Source organism: Sphaeramia orbicularis, chromosome 11 (genome assembly GCF_902148855.1).
Source record: "Sphaeramia orbicularis chromosome 11, fSphaOr1.1, whole genome shotgun sequence".
Lineage (NCBI taxonomy): Eukaryota > Metazoa > Chordata > Actinopteri > Kurtiformes > Apogonidae > Sphaeramia > Sphaeramia orbicularis.
In genome coordinates, this window is record NC_043967.1 from 24,037,759 (window position 1) to 24,057,581 (window position 19,823).

The 19,823-nt window shown below is 35.1% G+C and overlaps 1 protein-coding gene across 1 annotated transcript in view; it reads right to left on the minus strand.

Annotated features, from left to right (window-relative positions):
- LOC115428430 (CUB and sushi domain-containing protein 2-like) overlaps positions 1–19,823 on the minus strand; it is a 195,798-nt gene that overhangs the window by 142,353 nt on the left and 33,622 nt on the right. Inside the window, exon 2 of the mRNA XM_030147474.1 lies at positions 16,517–16,733. Coding sequence (XP_030003334.1) covers positions 16,517–16,733 — 217 coding nt within the window. The remainder of the gene's footprint in view (positions 1–16,516; positions 16,734–19,823) is intronic.

The window sequence follows — 19,823 nt, forward strand, 5'->3', positions numbered from 1 at the left end:
AATATGACTGATATTCTGGGTTGTTCAGTGTTCTCGTCCTGCACGCCACACAGGTGGGGGCGCTGTTCTGCAGCTTTTTTCCAACAGTGCTGTTAGTTTATTAAAGGTCAAACTGCCTTATAAGCTCTGCTATACACAGTCTGTGGTAATGTTTTACTGAAGCAGATGGTCCCGAGCACCATCATATCAGGTATGTACGATCATTTTCCTCAAAATATGATAACTTTAAGCTTCTGGTACAATAATTTGTCATTTTCCATCCGGCGACACTGGTCAGACTGGACTCATTAGAGAACATGACCTTTCCCATTGCACTCCATTCCAGTCTTTATATGCTCTCTATCAAACTGATGGTTTTTTTAAGACAAGAGAAGCTACTCACTGCATTAGTTAGGGTTAAATAACATGGTTCCAGCTGAGACATATTAATCACTGCAGTAATCATCTAGCGGAAGGCTCTTACCCAATTGCTTAGTTATGCTAATGGTGAATTAGGAAATGAGTCCCAACAATGTGACTACTCAGGTCATTTAACTGCACATAAATCACAAGATAATCATGATACTGTTTACTGAACTGCAATATGTAAAACCATGGAACTACTAACACACTTGATGACAGACAGGACAAATATGAAAAACAATTGGAGTATTTAACGTTCTGACATTAATTCCTACTGTCAACAGAGGGGGCAGCGTTTTACCAGAAAACTGCAGATCTGTTTACACAATGTAGTGAGCCTTCTGCATTGTTGAATTATCATTTTTGCCATGGCAATGTTGTCTCATAGAAAAGCAACATTGTAAATTAGGTCAGTTTTTAGCAACAAATCAACATCATTTGAAATGTTAAGAATAGGCACGTTGTACCCTGATGATGGTAAATGCCTCTCTGTGTTTGCATTTGTGCCATAGTGTTAGAGTGAAATGCTAATCTTAGCATATTAGCGCATATTTCAGCACAGAAAAAGCTAATGAACCTGTAATTAATCATAGCTAGCCATAGTAATCATTGCAGAGTCATCCTTCTCATCATGTTTATAGCGCCAGGCGTGGATGCACATTTCTCTGAATCGCTAATCCTCTGCACAGGACTAATGCTGCGTTTCCACTGCATGGAATTGGCTCGACTCACCTCGGGTACCAAGTCCTATTCCTGGAGACTGTTTCCATTACAGGATACTACTGACTTTACAATACCTGGACGTCATAGCGATGTGGTGCGTTACTTCAGTGTCGTCTGCTCAGAGAGTTGCTGATAAACTCGCTCGTTGCGCGTTGTCTTGTCAAGCTCATGCTGAAATTTTTACGTCTGAACCTCCTCGACAAACCATGGTGTAGTGTTGCAGGCTGTCATCATGTGGATTAACCTACTGCTATATTTACTGTAAACTTCCGCATCTGTTTTTGTAAAATGGCGGGTCACAGAGACGACTGTCTGACCAATCAGTGGTCTGCAGTGTTTACACGTCAAGTTTTAGTATCTGGTCCCCAGTCCTGGAACCTCGGCAGAGGTGATACCAAAAAACTAGATTACTAGGTACCAGATTCCAGGTCCTTTTTCGTAATGGAAATGCAAAAAGGCCGAGTCGAGGCGAGGCGAGCCGAGGTGAGCCGATACCACGTTGTGGAAACGTGGCATAACGTACTCAAAATGTTTGCTATCTCTTCAATAAAGTGTTTTGAAATTTTGCACAATATATAACATATCATATAGGCTAATTCATGCTGATGAAGATCTAGAGTTGGACCCTGAGCACCTTCAATGGCAGCTCACAGTACCTAATGTGTTGTGTGCTAATGCTAATCGCTATGTGCTAATGCTAATTGCTAATGCTAAGTACTGTCTGTATATTAGGGTGGGTAAAATCATAAAGTGAGTTAACCTTTAATCTTTAAAAATGTCAAAATTGTAGTTTCTTCTCACTCTGATGATAATTTCAAGTTCCTCTAAAGATTCAGCCAAGTCTGCTACAATCATAATAGTATTCTCTAACCCAAGTAATAGTTTGTGTCTGATATACTTTTTACACAAACATATTAAACGGACACTTTGTTAAAACATGTCCTCTTATCTCAGTATTGTTTACATGCTTGACACTATGTTTTCTCCTCTCCTAAAAGTCAATTTTTCAATGAAAATATGCTATTTTCTATAGGTTCAACAATAAAAACAATAATAACAACAATAACAACAACAACAATAATAATAATAATAATAATAATAATTTCTAATTCCTGTTTTTCAAGATGTTTCTAATGTCACATGTCATTAAACTTTGATTTTTTTGACTACAGAAAAACATCTTGACAGTGTCAGTCTTTACATCACTCAACAGGAAAGGAATATATATATATAAACTCTTCCTTTTCACTTGAAGGGGACTTTAACCTATATGTGAATTGTGCCAATATGTCTACCTCACTACCTTTTAGGCCACTGTTATTTTCTTTTAATGTAATATATTCATGTAAATTTACATTGGCTCCCATTCAGTTTCAGGAGCCATTTTGTTTTCCAAGGTCTCACTATTGTGGTAAAGCACTTCGAACATTATGAAGCTGGTACTTCATATATAGTTTATCATTCCAACACTGAAGGTCAGATGCCACAAAGCATTACAAGTGTAGAAATGCTAGATACATGAAAGTATTTAGACCATTGAATATGAGGATGTTTGCATAAATTGTTTTAGTCATGTATCTCAAATAGTTTCATTTCTCAGTAACGACTAGAATTCTGCGTTGCACAAAAAGCGCAAAATGCTTGACAACCACGGCAATGTATTATTGTGGTACATACAATGACCAAACAAAAACATGCAACTTACTATCATTCTCTATTGTTTATTTTGTTGTGACATGAATCACATCACTCATTGTAGTTCTTTTAACAATGTGGAAGATTATTTGCATTCCTCCACATGGTACAGATGCAGGAATGACATTTCTAGAGGAGAGTGAATGTGACACAGAGCAGGAGAAAATGAACTAAACGAAACAAGGAACTCATTCCTAAAAGACAAGTTACGTCTGTTGCATGGAAGTGGTTTAAATATGAAAAATCTGACAAACATGAGATCTATAATCTGGAAAATACTTTGCAGTCTAATACCAACAAAAGACTGAAACCTATTTTGTTTGTAGCTATAGATGAGAAATATTTTCTATTTAACTTTTTACATTTTGTCCATTTAGATGTTATTGTTACGTTTAACTGTAACATTTGGACTCAACATCGAACAGCCTAGGTACTATTATATAAATTATTCATTCATTGAACAGAAAATGTGATATGCATCATTAACTGGATGAGCTAGGTTTCATTCTGATATCAGGATATAAGGATTTATTAGGTTGCACAGTCATAATCTGCTACAATAACAATATTAGTTTTGCTGTTATGATGCACATTTTGTTAAACAGTTTTAAATGCTACTTTTTTTTTTCCCCCATACACGTTAATTTTGTATTCTCTCTAAGTCTGTATTAAGTTTTCAAAATGCTTTGAGGTTCACTTTCATTTTGGTTTATGGTTGGTTGGTTTTTTTTCAAATATCAATTTCCATGTCTGAGTTTCAGTATTGTATCATATTTGATACATCAGGTCTCAGTTCTCAAATATTATTATTTTTGAACAAATAAAAACATAATATAACACAAACATGTCTAACAAATTGGTAATTCCTTTTCAAAATTGGCAAAGTTCTGCCTCCTTCCTCATTAATGACAATCTTGTAGTGTCACTGGAAAGGCCTGTCGTGAACAAATTCCTCCCCTCTGGTGGATTATCTATGTATTATTTGTATCTAATTGTATCCATCAGGTTTTTCTAGAAAAAAAAAATATCACACTGATCATGTAGAAGGCTTCAAAACTCACGTATCAAATATGATTGGTATTGTAGGGTTAATAAACGCAAAAAATAAAAATAAAACTAACTAACTAACCAACAGGTCAGCAAAGATGTTAAAGTCGTGTTAGTGATGTTGCTACCAGCTGAGAGATATAGAGGAGAATATTAATATCAATGCACTATCCTGTTTGTACACTTATTATGAAGTTCAATCCAGCACTTGTCTGTGTTTGCTTAGCTTGTTGCTTTTATACTTCAGAGGTTTGTAAGGATATAATGGATATATATAATCAGGATATGAAAAGCCTCAGTGGTGCTGGGGGGTGGATTTCTGGACAAAGCCCAAGTTCCCAGATTCCTGCTGCTTCCAGCCAAGTTTGAACGACTTATATCAGCAAGTAACTCTGAGGGTTTGCCACATCCCACAGTGAAGGATTTGACGGCTTCCTACACACAACATGAAGGATGCATTTTTTAACCTTTTAATTACTACACAATCTCTACATTAATGCTTTGTTTAACCCATAAGGACTCAGTGTTATTTTTGTGGCAGTTCCCAAATTAATTGTTCTATATATTTAACTTTTCTTAAATGACTTATCACCATTTATTGTAACATTATCTTCTGTATTTTGTGTTTTTTTAGTGATATTCAAGTATTTTCCTACATTTTATTAACTAATCATGTTGGTGTTCATAAAATCTAAAAGTAAAGCTGAGGGTTATTATTTCAAAAGAGAGAAAGTTGAAGAAAAAGTGGCTTTTTCAGCAAATCTATCAATAACTGAGCATAAAACAAGTGTCATAAAACATCCACTGTCATTGATCAAACTCCGTGTGTTTTACCAGTGAATCAATGTTGTAGAAGATGATTGTGTTTCCGCGGTAACTACGGAGCCTCTGAACATCCAAATGGGTCATATCTGATGACCATGAAAAGATGACAAACTGTATTTTGCACCAATTATGTACATGTATTGATGGGATTAGTGAATCAATAGGTATTAAATATTTCAGATCAGTAGATGTTTTTGGTCACTAGTGGATGTTTAGGTCTTTATGGGTTAATTAACAACTACGTATAGCCACAGGAGTCTGTTTGTGGAGTTTAGGACATATGTCACTGCAATGTATTTTTCTATTTTTCCATTTTTCCATTTCAAACAGTTGTAAATTCCATTAGACATTAATCCTCCTTCCCAAATGCCAGTGAAGAGCGATGGTTTAATAAAGTGTGAGGGCGACAAACTGACTCACATATATGTTTTCTAACAAGTAGCTGTGACTCATGAGTGCATTGGCTTACGTGCAGCAGAGCTCTTATAGGAAGACAAACATGCACATATGTATAAGGCCATACTGATTTGTCAGCACTCATCTTAAAATGGCAATTTTCTTGATTTAGTATGACAGCTATGAATAAATAAACAGATAAATAAATAAGTCTGGAGATAAAGAGACAGCTTTGAAAGGAAAATCAAAGGTGATCATTTTATGAAGTAAGGCAAAACATTCATGTTTGATGACTACTTGAGATTAAAGGGAATAGTGTATACTTCACAGCCTATAGTGTGCTTTACATGAAAGACTGATCGAACGCAGCAAACAGGACACAAAATGGAGAGCAGCCACAAGAGATAAGATATTAAAAAATAGGTGAGGAGGAAATGAGGGGAGTGGGAGAGAAATTGAAGGAAGAGTAGCAAGAGAGATGGAAAGAAAATTACTTTTGACACAAGAGGGAGATGAGAGCAAAAGGGAGGGCTGAATTATCAGACGTGCATCTTTGTGTGTGTACGAAAATACACCGGTGTTTGTGAGTGTGCATGGTAAATACACTGTACATGCCTCATCTGACAGAATGCTGAATGGTAAGGGTTTTCTTTCCTATTCCCAGTCTTCCCAGTCCAAGATAAAGCTTGAAGTCTCACTTTTTTTTTTTTTTTTTTTTTTCTTATACAAAACGCCTCGTCTGAAAAGTAACAAAACACAAGAACTGCAACCTGCAAAGTCTTGAACACACTTACTGGGTTTTCCAGCTCTTATTTTTTCTGTATTTCTCTTTTTGTCTCTCCTCCATTTTTCATTTTCTATCATCCCTGTTATTTTCAAAGCACTTGGTGAGAGAGGGAGAAGGCGAGAGAGAGAGGGAGAGAGGGAGTGCAATGCTTTCCCCTCCTCTGTCCCACTGGAGCATCAATATACAACAGAGCCCAGAGGTCCAAACAGGAGAAAAGGCTGAGGCGAACAGCGCAACACCAATCCATAATGGATTTTCTTCTCTCTTTCATTCGCTTTCTGCGGGGAGAGTCAGTGGAGGCAACACTGGCACAGTATAAGAGGGAGGGGGGCAAGAGGGAGGTAAAGAAGAGAGAGATATTGACAGAGAGGCCGACAGAGACTCAAAACAGTGTCAATAACAAAAGCCCTTAAGAATATTCCTGTCATCTGTCGCTTAGGGGCTTGCATAAGATTTGCTTTAAACTATTTGTAAGGCTAAGCTAATAGCAGAAGGTGACAGGGATTAAAAGCAGCCTTGGCTTACTTTGAACCGATCAGATGCAAAACATGTTGCTAATTATGATAGACTGCACATAACTGGCTGCCAAGAGGTCTGGTATTAGGCTCCAAGCAATAATATCCTGAAATGAATGTGAAAAGCTGCTCTGTTACTGTATGAAATCAGCTAAGAAGTACACAAGGCCAACAATTGAACTTGGCAATATTAATTTCTGGAACCCTGCAATACTTGAAAATGGGTAAAGTTGCACATAAAAGAGGGGAACTGTGTACGCCTTATAGAATTCATGAGAAGCATTCAGATCCTGAGCTGTACTTGTGCTCTCTGACAAGTAGAACAATCCCACAGCTAAAGATTTGTCTGAATTTTCTAGTCTAGATGCATGACTCATGGCAGAAAAAAAAAAAAAAAAAAACAGCAGGGGATTTACAGGTAATGAGGAACTAAGCATGAAGAAAAGAAAACATTCAAGCAAATTTCACTGCTGTTAGCTGTACTCACAGTCAAAATAAACAGGATAAAACATGCCTTTTTTGGCCGAGTCTGTTTTGTGCTTGAATCTGGTCATTCATTGACATTAGCGGACTCTATTTCTAAGCTAAAGATAGCATATGTTGCAAGGTTATTATCGTTAACGAAAACGAACGAAATGACGAAAACTAAAATTCAAATAACATTTACGTTAACTGAAATAAATAAAAACTAATTAAAAGAAAAAAACGATAACTAACTGAAACTGTATCGTGAGCTTACAAAACTAACTAAAACGTATAAAAATTATAGATACAATTCCCTTCGTTTTGTGTTTCTCAATGTCGGATTGATATGAAATTAATTTATTTCGCTCCAGCAGTTTGAGCTGGTGACACCATACGACACTTCACAGTCTGTCATGTCTGGTCACTGGTGGTTTCCAGTCGTCTTCTGGTTCCCACTCTACCTGGAACATACAGACTAAAGCTGGGACAAAGCAGCACAGTCCTGTCTGGGGTTTACTGTAGTGATGAGTGGGTTCGGGGTTTTTTTTTTTTTTTTTTTTGGCGTACCGTGTGTGTGCGCGTGAGTGACAGAGACAGAGCAGAGCTAAAGGACAGAGTCAAACAGGACTAGCATCCAGGTTAAAACTGGAGAGTTTATCACCATGAAAAGGCCTTCCAAGCTCTGAACTGCACAGTTTAGAAGAGGAGAGAAGAGGAGGATGAAAACTAATCTAATTACAGAGGTATGGAACCTGTTAGAATGTTAAAAAAAACGTTTGATGTTACTAGCTACAGCTAGCTGAACTGAACTGAAGCAAAGTTGGCTAATAATGGAACTGGAGATGATTAAGATATGAGATATCTGCTAAGGTGTGGTTTACTGCTGATGAACTGGGTTACATATGTTTATAAGTGGTTTATATATGTTTCTGTCTGCTTTAACTGCTGGTTAGCTGGTTTATAATAGGTTCCTATCTGCTTTAACTGCTGGTTAGCTGGTTTATATATGTTTCTATCTGCTTTAACTGCTGGTTAGCTGGTTATATATGTTTCTATCTGCTTTAACTGCTGGTTAGCTGGTTATATATGTTTCTAGCTGCTTTAACTGCTGGTTAGCTGGTTTATAATATGTTTCTATCTGCTTTAACTGCTGGTTAGCTGGTTTATAATATGTTTCTATCTGCTTTAACTGCTGGTTAGCTGGTTATATATGTTTCTATCTGCTTTAACTGCTGGTTAGCTGGTTTATATATGTTTCTGTCTGCTTTAACTGCTGGTTAGCTGGTTTATATATGTTTCTATCTGCTTTAACTGCTGGTTAGCTGGTTTATATATGTTTCTGTCTGCTTTAACTGCTGGTTAGCTGGTTTATATATGTTTCTATCTGCTTTAACTGCTGGTTAGCTGGTTTATATATGTTTCTATCTGCTTTAACTGCTGGTTAGCTGGTTTATATATGTTTCTATCTGCTTTAACTGCTGGTTAGCTGGTTATATATGTTTCTGTCTGCTTTAACTGCTGGCTGCTTTGTGCATCTCCTCTCATGCTTTGCACATCTTCGCATTGTTTCACATAAGTGACGTTGTGTTTGGATTGCACCCCCCCTCAACCTGCTATAGGGAATTTATACATTGTACGGTACATTGTGTCTCTGCTCAGTCCATGAGCCGCCCTAACCTGACCCCCAAATAAAGTGTCCAGGGTAGCCCATATCCGCGCCTCACTAATTTATTTGAATAGGATGATGAGGAAGATAAAATATATGAAATAACTAAAACTAATACTAAAACTAAACTAAAACTAAAACTAAGCATTCAGATAAAAACGATAACTAATAAAAACTAACAAACCTGCTCTAAAAACTAATTAAAACTAACTGAATAAGAGAAAAAAAAGTCAAAACTAATTAAAACTAAACTATAATTAAAAATCCAAAACTATTATAACCTTGATATGTTGCACCCAGTTGCTACACTACAGGAGAAGAAAAGCATGCTCTATGTCTGTATTTTCCAAACTTACGGCTGTTTTCATCGGATTTCCATTTGAGTAAAATACATAACGATAATATGTAAACATGTTTTCAGAATTAAAATAGAGTGAATGTTTCTTGACCTTAACAAAACCATGTGAAAAGCTTCAGTTGTAGAAATGTGACAAAATTAAAATGATACAAAAATGATGTAACTAGAGTCAAAAACACTGCAAGATGAAAATGATGTGAAAGATGCAAAAAGATTAAAACATACATTTAATTCAACATTGTTTTGACAATGAAGACTCAGTAAATCCGGATCCCAAGGAAACATGAAACAGTTTTTGGGGTCTCAAAGATAGGCTGAGAAACCATAATGTCACCTACTGGGTTTTGAACAGCTGATTCAAAGCCTGGAGTTTGTGATTTGGTCATCACCATGTCAGTGTTTTGGAGCCAGAAGTGACCATATTTGGACAAGAGCTCAAGGGTTCAGAGGTGAGCTAAAATTAATTGCTATCAGACTGAGGTGGTGAAATGATAAACTCCATCAGCATTGCATGACGGTATAATTTTACCCTCTTGTAAAAGGAACCTGTCAACTGTCAGTTATTAGGTTTATTTGAACTGTTTGTCAGGAAAAAAAAAAGTGTTTTATGAAATAAACAGGCTCAACCACAAGACACCAACACAATATCAAAGCCTTAGATTTTCCCTGAATTCTAATAAACTGAGAAATATTTAAAGGTGGACCACCCAATCACCTATTATCTGTTCTACATCAGTGGTTCTCAAACTTTTTACAGTGAAGTACCTGATGAAATATACTTTTTTAGCCAAGTACCTCCAACTCTCGCTTCAACATTTTTGATTGAAAAAAATGAAGCAAAATTTGTTCCTGTGCCAAAGGTGTCTATTTTTATTTTCAAAACTATGTAAGCAAATAACATATATTCAACTTTAATGTATTAAAAATAACAAATCTTTAGAAGTAAATTTTGTCCAAAGTATAAACTGAAAAGTGTCCTCTTTTATTGATTAGAAAAATACATTAAATGGTCATTAATGAATAAATGAACCTTTCATCAAGAAAAATTAATGACTTAATTACTCAAATAAACTCATCTTGAATAGCCTAATATAAAATAGAAATCTTAAAACGTTACCAAAGCTCAAACAAGTTAATGTATTTATTGTGTTTTATATTTCAGCATTAAATCGCATTATTTATTTTGTATTCAGTACTGATTTATTTAATGTATTTTTCCCCAAAAAATTTCAAGTACCCCCTGGGCTTCTTCCAAGTACCCCTGGGGGTACACATACCTCCATTTGAGAAAGACTGTTCTACATAAAATAGATGAGATCAGAATGAGTCCTGGAAAAAAAACCAAAACAAAACAAAAAAAAACCCCAAAAAAAAGATTTTTAGAGTTGTTCAGTGTATACAATGGGACTCAAGGATTTTGGACCCAACTCCAGTGAACGTCAGCAGTGTCACAGCTTTAAGATACTGCCACATTGGTGCGTGTGGGTGTGTCTAGCTTTTTGTTTTTGTTTTGTTTGGTTTTTGGTTTTTTGGTATTTATATATATATGTATATATTCTTTGCATGGAGCCTATCCCAACTGCAGGTTCAGAAAATGAATAAATAAATGAACACATCCATTTTACTACAGAATTTTCTTTCCTGTACATATGTCATTTAACTTTTGGTTTTCAGGGTAATTTTTTTTTTCTAATTTATTCTTTTTCTTATTTTCATTGTGGGTTTGGTTCTTGTACACCTTGTTCAAAAAAAAAAAGAAAAATGCTAAGTGTGGCTCTGAATTCAGGTTTTTTTTTGTTGTTTGTTTGTTTGTTTGTTTTTGACAGGACAGTGACTATTATATTTTTCTGTCAGATTTGTACTGCCTGAATTGCTGAGTTTGTCTTTGTTGTGCCATACTTTTCAATAAAAATATTAAAAACAACAAAAAAAAAGATACTGCCACATTGGGGTCATTTAAGGGCAGGGGTCAACAAATGTGTGAAGGGTACATGAAGGTTGGGTTGGAGTCTATATTTGTGTTTAGAGTCATGTGCTTTTGGCTTACAAATTGCTGATGTCAACAAATGACTGGCTCCTGGTACAAAAAGAATCGGAGACAAACTACATCCAAGTCCATAAGAACACATGGACATTACAGAATATAATTATCCCTCCACAGTGGGATCAATAAAGTCTTATCTATCTATTAAAGAACACATAGATAACAAAAAAGCACAGACAAGGATAATCATTGGGCAAAATAAGTGAGTGCTGCATTGTTTTTATAATCTGCTGTTTCCAGTTTAAAGAAACACATACCACTTCATTCCATACATTTCATTTATACATGCCAATTCTGAAAACCCACCAGAGAGGACACACACCCTCATGACTCATGTCCGTGGAATACTATCTTGAAATGAAAGTGAATAGCAGCTCCGTTGCTGTATTAAATCAGCTACGAAGAACGCAAGGCCAGCAATTCAACCTCACAGTGTTTATTTCTAGAATCCTCACTACTTGAAAATGTGTAAAGTTAGTGAGCATGAAACACAGCAAGACAGAGAGCCAATATTTCAGTTTGGGATGTTAGCACAAGGCAGCACTTTCTGAGGCTGTTAAATTGACGGTTGCACAGAGGGATGAGACTGTTGATTCAGAAAATGTTTGTTTGAGTCTGCACACTCAAGTGAGCCTCATTTCATTTTTCTGGCAGATCTGAGGTACAGTATGTGCCCAGAATCCAAGTGAATGACATGGGTCCTTCTTTTAGTGTCCACAGAGTCAGTTTGGTATGAGTCACCAAAAGACCTATTTAAGTGGCCCCTGACTGGGCCCTGCACCAATGATTAGAGTCATGGGTACTTTGTTGGAGTTGGATCACACTTCTAATACCAAATATCCAAAAAGATGTGTGAGAGTTAACACAAAATAGATATCCCACTGCCTTTACTCCTTCTTCTTCATTTTATTCAATACGGTTTGAAAACATTGCAAAGATACATAGCACTAAACATTTAAATAATTTCCTGTAAAGGTAACAACACCTGCAAACTAATAGATATTGGAACAAACTGATTAAAAATGTAATAACCAGTCCAATAAAATGTGATTAACCGATCGCATAATTCAATGCATAATCAAACAAATGCATTTGCGGAAAAAAATATTAGACCACTCCTTGTTTTCTTCAGTTTCTTAGTGAATTTAATGCCTGGTACAACTAAAGGTACATTTGTTTGGACAAATATAATGATAACAACAGAAATAGCTCAAAAGAGTTTAATTTCAGAGCTGATATCTAGCCATTTTCCATGTTTTCTTGATAATAATTAAAATCACTTAAGGTCTTATGTCAATAGCTATGGCACTGTACTGACAAAAACAGTGCTTTGAGCATTCCATGTTTTCTTTTCTGTCTGTTTTAGTCACATGATACACACAGGAGTTAGTACTTGATTGTATAACCATTGCTTTTGATGATTTTTGATGGTCTAATAATTTTTTCCGTGACTGTAGTGCACATTATTTTTTCAAAAAGGGTGCATATTCACCGCAATAGTAGCATATTTGCGCGCTAAATACATGAAATATGTGGGGCTCACATGATTTCATAATCCCTGCATTGTTTCGCATTAAGTTAAAAACATATTGTATTGTAACTTGACATGAGTAGTGATGTAATATGCGATGTGCAATGTCATCGGCTCGTGCATCCACAGGAGGTAAACTAACCACGAGCCTCAGAAAAAAATCCTGCAAAATGATGAAAAATACAGCTCATTTGGAAGAAAAATATCTGACAGAGCATACTATTTTACACCCCATGCAACTGTATGTTGGAACATAAGAGAAAATCAATGCTGGAGCCACTTTACCAGCGTGAAACATTTGAAAATGGATTCTGCTGCAGCCATAATAATCTTATATGAACATAAAGGCTATAATACACTGTAAAAAACGACTGTAGAATTAACACCAAAAACTTGTAAAATTGCAAGCATAAAAAAACTGTTAGTGAAAATACAGTGCAAAGTTATTTATTTGAAAAGATTTTTGTGTTAGATGTTGTGTTAAGTTTGAATTAAACAAAAAAATCTTGAATAAAGCAAAAAAAAAAAAAAAAAAAAACTGTCAATGGAACAAAATTGCCTTGGTTATATTTCTTGAAATAAGATTTTCAAGATCTATTGTCTATAAATAAGTTCTTATATCTCACTGAAAAGTTACTCTTTAGGTGACTATGTCTTATTTTAAGTGTGATGAGATATTTTGACAAGAAATGAGAAAAATACACTTGGTAATATTTTGATTTTTGCAGTGATTTAGAACCACACATGAAAGTGTCCTGGGTCTGATTTGTGCTGTTCAAACTGTCATAAAAAATCAGATATGGGTCACATATGAGCAAAATAAGTCAGATTTGGGCCACTTTTACCTGCAGTGTGAATGTAGCCTTAGTGTCATATTAGCCTTCCAACCTCTGTAAAACTGTACTTGAATAGTCCATCTGTAGAATTTAGTATTTATAACACTCCAGCAGCTGATTTGTTGTTTCTGTGTCTGTAAATAAATGGTCACACACGCTATTTAGATGAACAGTTGAACATTATAGACTTTTTTTCGTCCTTTCATGTATGAATTCACCATATTTCACTGAGATTGGTTTTGTCATTCAAAACTGTGCTGATATTGAGACCAACTTGAATTATTAACAAAATCCTATTTTAAATTACATTAAATATTGAACATACGCTGGCGAACTGTTACAAATAGTCTCTGTAAAAGGACTATCCAATTAAAGTGTTCCCGAAAACTTTTATATGTGTCAACTCTAGGCTTTATAGACAGATATTTACTAGACATGGTTAGAGGTACACTGGTGCCAGATGAATGTCCACTCATCTAAAATATGTATGGGCTGTTTCACGCCAACCATATATTTATTCTCCATTTTCTTTTTCATCAGAGTTAGGGTTGGTTGTTATTGTCTCACTAAATATTTTGAAATGCATGTGTCATAAATGGATTCAGTACACTTAATACGTTGTGAAAGGTTTAAAGGGGAGTTTAAAAACCACTGCTTTAACCCATGAAGACCCAGTGTGACTTTTGTGTCAGTTCCCAAATTAATTTCTCTCTCTATTTAACCTTTCTTAAGTGATTCATCAGCTTTTATTATAATATTATCCTCTGTATTTTGTAGTTTTCAGTGTAAATCATGTATTTTCCTACATTTAATTTACTGATCATGTAGATGTTCATAGAAGCTCAGATTAAAGTTGAGGGTTATTAAGGGATTTTTTCACTAATATATATATCTTGTTGTTGTTCACCATTGTTGGTGTGTAATTATTGTTGAAATATATTGTATTATAAGTGATTCACACTATCAGTTAGATCACAGGTCTCAAACATGCAGCCCAGGGGCCGAATCCAGCCCACTAAAGGGTCCAGTCTGGCCCATGGGATGAATTTATGAAATGCAAAAATTACACTGAAGATATTAATCATTTTAGTTCAGGTTCCACATACAGACCAATTTAATGTCAAGTGGGTCGGATCAGTAAAATACTGTCATAATAATCCATAAATACTCACAACTCCAAGTTTTCCTCTTTATAAATATAAACGTCTTCATGTCATTTTACTGTATTTACACTAAAACAAACTATCATTTCACATAAACGCAAATAACCTGAACAACGTTTTGAAATGTCTGAAGTGCAAGTTTCCTGATATTGTGTCTGTTATTAAATGTTTTGTGTATTTGTTGATCCACTGTGATCTGTAAGTTGTAATGTACATGCGTAAATGATAAACTGAGACATAATATTGTTAAAATTGCACTTAGTTTTCTTAAGAAATTTCAGTTTGTTCATATTATTCACATTGTTTTAAAAGATAATTTTAGTTTTTTCACTCTAAAACAAAGAGGAAAGTTTGGATTTGACATTATTTATATATTATGTTGTTATTTCACTGGTCCAGCCCACTTCATGCAGATTAAATTTGGCTTAATGTGGCCCCTGAACTAAAATGAGTTTGACACCTCTGATTTAAATAGTTACTAAGTGTAATATACACCAGTTTTCCTAATCTATTTACCAACTGTTATTTACATTATTAATATTCAAAGCAGATGTAATTTTATCATTAAGGAAGTGAAAGTAATGTGTTATGTTGTATTAATGAGAGGTGGTGGTGGGATTTAATTAGTTTTCTTCTTCCCACCCACTCCTTTTCAAACAATACATATTGAATTTATTTTGTTATTACTAGTGTACATGGCAATTGCTCTTTTGTCTTGATCACCTTTATTTATTAATTTATTTGCTCTGCTGTTTAGTTCCTTGTACACGTAAAAGTGCAGCTTTTTCTTCTGCTCGAAACAAATAAATAAATGAAATGAACATAAAAACAGGTATGTCCACCTGCTGTCATTGATCCAACTCTATGAATCAATGTTGTAGAAGATGACGGTGTTTCCACGTTCACTACGGAGCCTCTGAACGTCCAAATGGGTCATATCTGATGACCATGAAAAGATGACAAACTGTATTTTACACCAATTATTTACATATATTGATAGGATTAGTGGATCAACAGGTATTAAAGAGTTTATATCAATAGATGGTTTTTAGGTCAGCAGAGGTTGTTTGGGTCTTTATGGGTTAATTTACATATAGGGATGTAACGATTACCGGTATAATATAATGATAAACCGCGGTAAAATTGCAGACGGTTAGTATTACCATTTAAATTGTAATTATCATGATAAACATGTTTGATTACTGCACTTTTAGGGGAAAAAAAACCCATGTAAAGATATGCTTTTATGTCAAATATTTGAGTATAGTTTTAATTTATTACAATTTTAATTTTACATACTTAATATTTGGAACCAATATTCACTTTTAAAGTCGTCGAAAAGGTTCGTTAAGCATCTTTGTGTTATTTATGCAATAAAGTATATGCATTTTTCAAATCGGATTTTATTTATTTATTTATTTTTTGTTTACTGACCTTTTATGTTGATATAGTAGGTTAAAGTGGAAAAAATAATAGGCATATTATATAGATGAAGTTGTGCTGAAAAAAAAGATACCAAACATGAGTATAGTAAACATTTGTTTATATAGTATATAAAGGCAAAATGAAAAGTACTGAAAAATGGCCAAAAAAGGCTAAGACCCCTAAGGGTTAATACTTGAATGTTTCTTCCAACAGAAAGTACATTGTGCCAGTTATTGTATTTATTTATTTATTTTTCAAAATACAACTTGATTAAATAATTTCAGTGCGTGTATAAGTACTTTTTGAACATTTTGAGCACTATTTCAATAATACGATATTCGAATAATACGAGATTCGAATAATTCAAATTTGATAATAATGATAACCGTGATAATTTTGGTCACAATAACCGTGATATGAAATTTTCATATCGTTACATCCCTATTTACATATAATATCTACTGTTATTGGTATTATCAAATGGGACTTCTCATTACATTATTCAGGTTGTAACACATCAAACATAGCGAAGGAGGATTTCACCGCACAGAAATGTAATTCTGGATAGTTCAAAATAAAATCATTATTCAAGTCACATAAAATAAATGACAAAACTTGCAGACATAGACAGTGTTTACCTTGTGCGCAGGTTCCCAGGGCTGGGTGGCCCATCATAAACCGACAAGATGTCAAAGTCCTCCTCTAGGGCGAAGCCTTGAAAAACCAGCTGTATCCGGTTGTGCTCCGCCGCCACAATCACCCATGTACAGTTGGCATAGTTAGGATAACCGTAAGGGTAGCCAGGGCTCTCTATCGTCCCATTGGGACTGTGTAGTGTGTAACTGCAGTTCTGAGCTGTGAAGAGAAAAAAAAACAGAAGTAGGCAGGAATTAAAAGACTGTAAAGTGAGTTGCAATGAGTAGAACAGTGTATAAACTCGAAAGTACACAGAGTCTTTGACATCCATGGGTGATAATTTTACAAATGTACGCACACAACAACACATTCTCTCAGTCAAACAATTTACACCAAGTGCAGCAACATCCATTATCACCCACAGTGTGCAGCATAAGCCATTATTATAGCGGTGCTAAATGGCTCGCCCTCTACTGCATTCCCCACCTCTACCACCTCCATCATCACAAACTTGTTCACTCACTGGCCCTTTCACCACATTAGTAATAGGTTCCCCCTGATAATACATAACGGAGCTTGGAGGAGAGGCGCCAAAAAACCCACTTATATCAATATACTGACATTAAACATACACCAATAAATGTAAAACTCAGTACTTCATCATTAGAAACATGACAAAACACTTCATCATAACACCACAGAGGAAACAAGGACAGGCCAGTTATAATAGCTGTTCTCATTTTTACCAATTTTTAGCAGCCGTTTACACTGCATTTAATCCAGTGTTGTCCATTGTGTGTGTGTGTGTGTGTGTTGCAGCGGTACTAATATGGAGAAGATGTTTGTGCTTGTGTGCTTTGTATCCCCAAGCTGAACGACTTGTCTTTGACTGATCTGACCACAGCCAAGACTTTTAATCAATGATAGGGATTTAGTTGTAATTAATCACTAATGTAGACTGATGTGTGATTGCACATTCATTTCGCACCACTCTGCATGCTGTGAGTGTGTGTTTTCAGTGTGGATATACAAATTACATGCATGTAGGTAACCAGAGGTGAAAGAAATATTGAGAACTTGCACTTAGGTAAAAGTGCAAATGGCTCACCGTGAGAATACACCAGTACACACATACTTTATTCACAACCTTATGTCAGCATGTAAAAATATATAAGTATTAACAGCAAACTGTGCTGTGAGTAGAAGTAGTCACTGTTCCGCAACCGGTCCCAGTGTTTTATTATAATATATGATGTTTTTGGATTCATATTGAAACTGCATTAATATCTACATGCACTTTACTGCTGTAGATATTTAAGCTCCAGCTGATTTGAACTCATTTATATACTGTCATCTACACAGTCTGCCCAAAAAAGATATCCCCACACTCTCATATTTTACTTGTCTGCCTTTAGCTTTGATCGCAGCATGCATTTCGATAAGCTTTTGCAGTGTCGCAGCATTCATTTGTTTAATTTTTTTTTAGATGCATGCTGTTTTTGGATGTAGCCCTGACCAACTGAAGCAACCCCAGATGGTAAAAAATATCATATCATGATTTTTAAAAAATAAAAACATGATCTCGATTTTATCACAATTCTTGACATTGATCTTTGAGACTTATTTGCAAGTTTCTGAGCAGTGTACGAAGACAATTTTGTTTCTTTGTTATGCAAGCAAAGAGAATAAAAGGCAAACAAAAAAATCAAGATTTGGAAAAAAAAAAAAAAAAAATGAATGTTTCAAAATTTTCATGCTTAACCTTTAGGGGTCTGAGCCTATTTTGGCCATTTCTGTGCACTTTTGATTTTGCCTTTATATGCCATATAAAGAAATGTTTACTATACCCATGTTTGGTATCTTTCTATTTAGCACAACTTCATCTATCTCATCTAGTTATTATTTTTTCACTTTAACCTACTATATCAAGATAAAAGGCCAAAAAACACACAAAAAAATGTAAAATTTGATTTGAAAAATGTAAATAATTTATTGCATAAATAACACAAAGGCACTTAACGAACCATTTCAAAGACTTTAAAAGTGAATACTGGTTCCAAATATTAGGTATATAAAATCAAAATTGTAATAAATTAAAACTATACTCAAATATTTGACATATAAGTATATCTTTACATAGGCATTTTCTCTGGTTTTCTGATTTTTGACACTACGATATGTTGAAAATGTCATGTGATTCAGTCACGGGCCTGTGACCGTGGAGCCCTAAAGGGTTAACAAAATCAATTGTGTTCTCATTTTCTTTCATTTCAAATCTGAAACTTCTGCTTGCAGGCCAAAATGTTTTGCCATTTTAAAAGTTTTGTTTGTAAATCCAAAGGTTTTGCATCTCTAAATCTTTTGCAAAATCAAAAAGTTTTCCTTGCAAATTCAAGTGGTACTTACTTTTGGGTCAAAATTGTTTGCGAGTAGAAAAGTTTTGCGTGTTCAAGTCTTTTGTGAAGAAAAACTGTAGCTTGTAAGTTCAACTGAACGTGATGGGCGGGATCTCCATGAGCAGAAGGGGTGGATTTCTATTGGTAGCTTGCTTTGGATTGACAGTGTGGCTGGTGCCTGGTCCGCCCACTTGAACACAATGGGATCCGGGGCGGCAGTCCAATCTTTACACTCTCCATCAAACTGATGGTTGTTAAAGAACTTGTTGCAATTGAAACATAATAATCACAATGGTAATTATCCAACAGAAGGCTGTTTCTTTTTTGGTTTTCGGCCAGTTCATGTGATGAAATCTGCAGTAACACACCATAGTCTGAGTCAAGGTTCAATTGAATCGAGTGGAGTAAAAACTTTAATATTTTTAAAGTAGAAGGATAAACCTGTATGAAATGGAAAATACCTTCACCCATGTAAAATGCGAACATTGAACAGGACTAACACTGATCTGATGTTGACTGTAGTACAATTAACATGGTGATGGCTCCTGCCTCAGATGGTTAAATGTGCCCGTTCTGCTGCAGGCAGGTGCGAAATGAATAAAATCTGATCCAGTAGTAAGTCACACACTACAGTACATTCAGCCTTTGTGTTTTAGCTTTGAAATAAACTGTCCTCAGCCTGTTACATGTGCAAAGTTGTTCTTTTTTGTCCTTTTTCTCCTTTTTAGAAGTATAAAATGAGGAAAGATGTCACGCAAAAGCAAAACGTGTATAAATAATTATTCTCATAGATGAACTAAATGACATTGTTTCACAAGAGTACATGCTATTTATATGAAGAGTATTTTCCCTTTGTTTGCTTCAGCCACAAAACTGAATCATAATGCAGCCTGATTAAAATGTAATTAGGAGA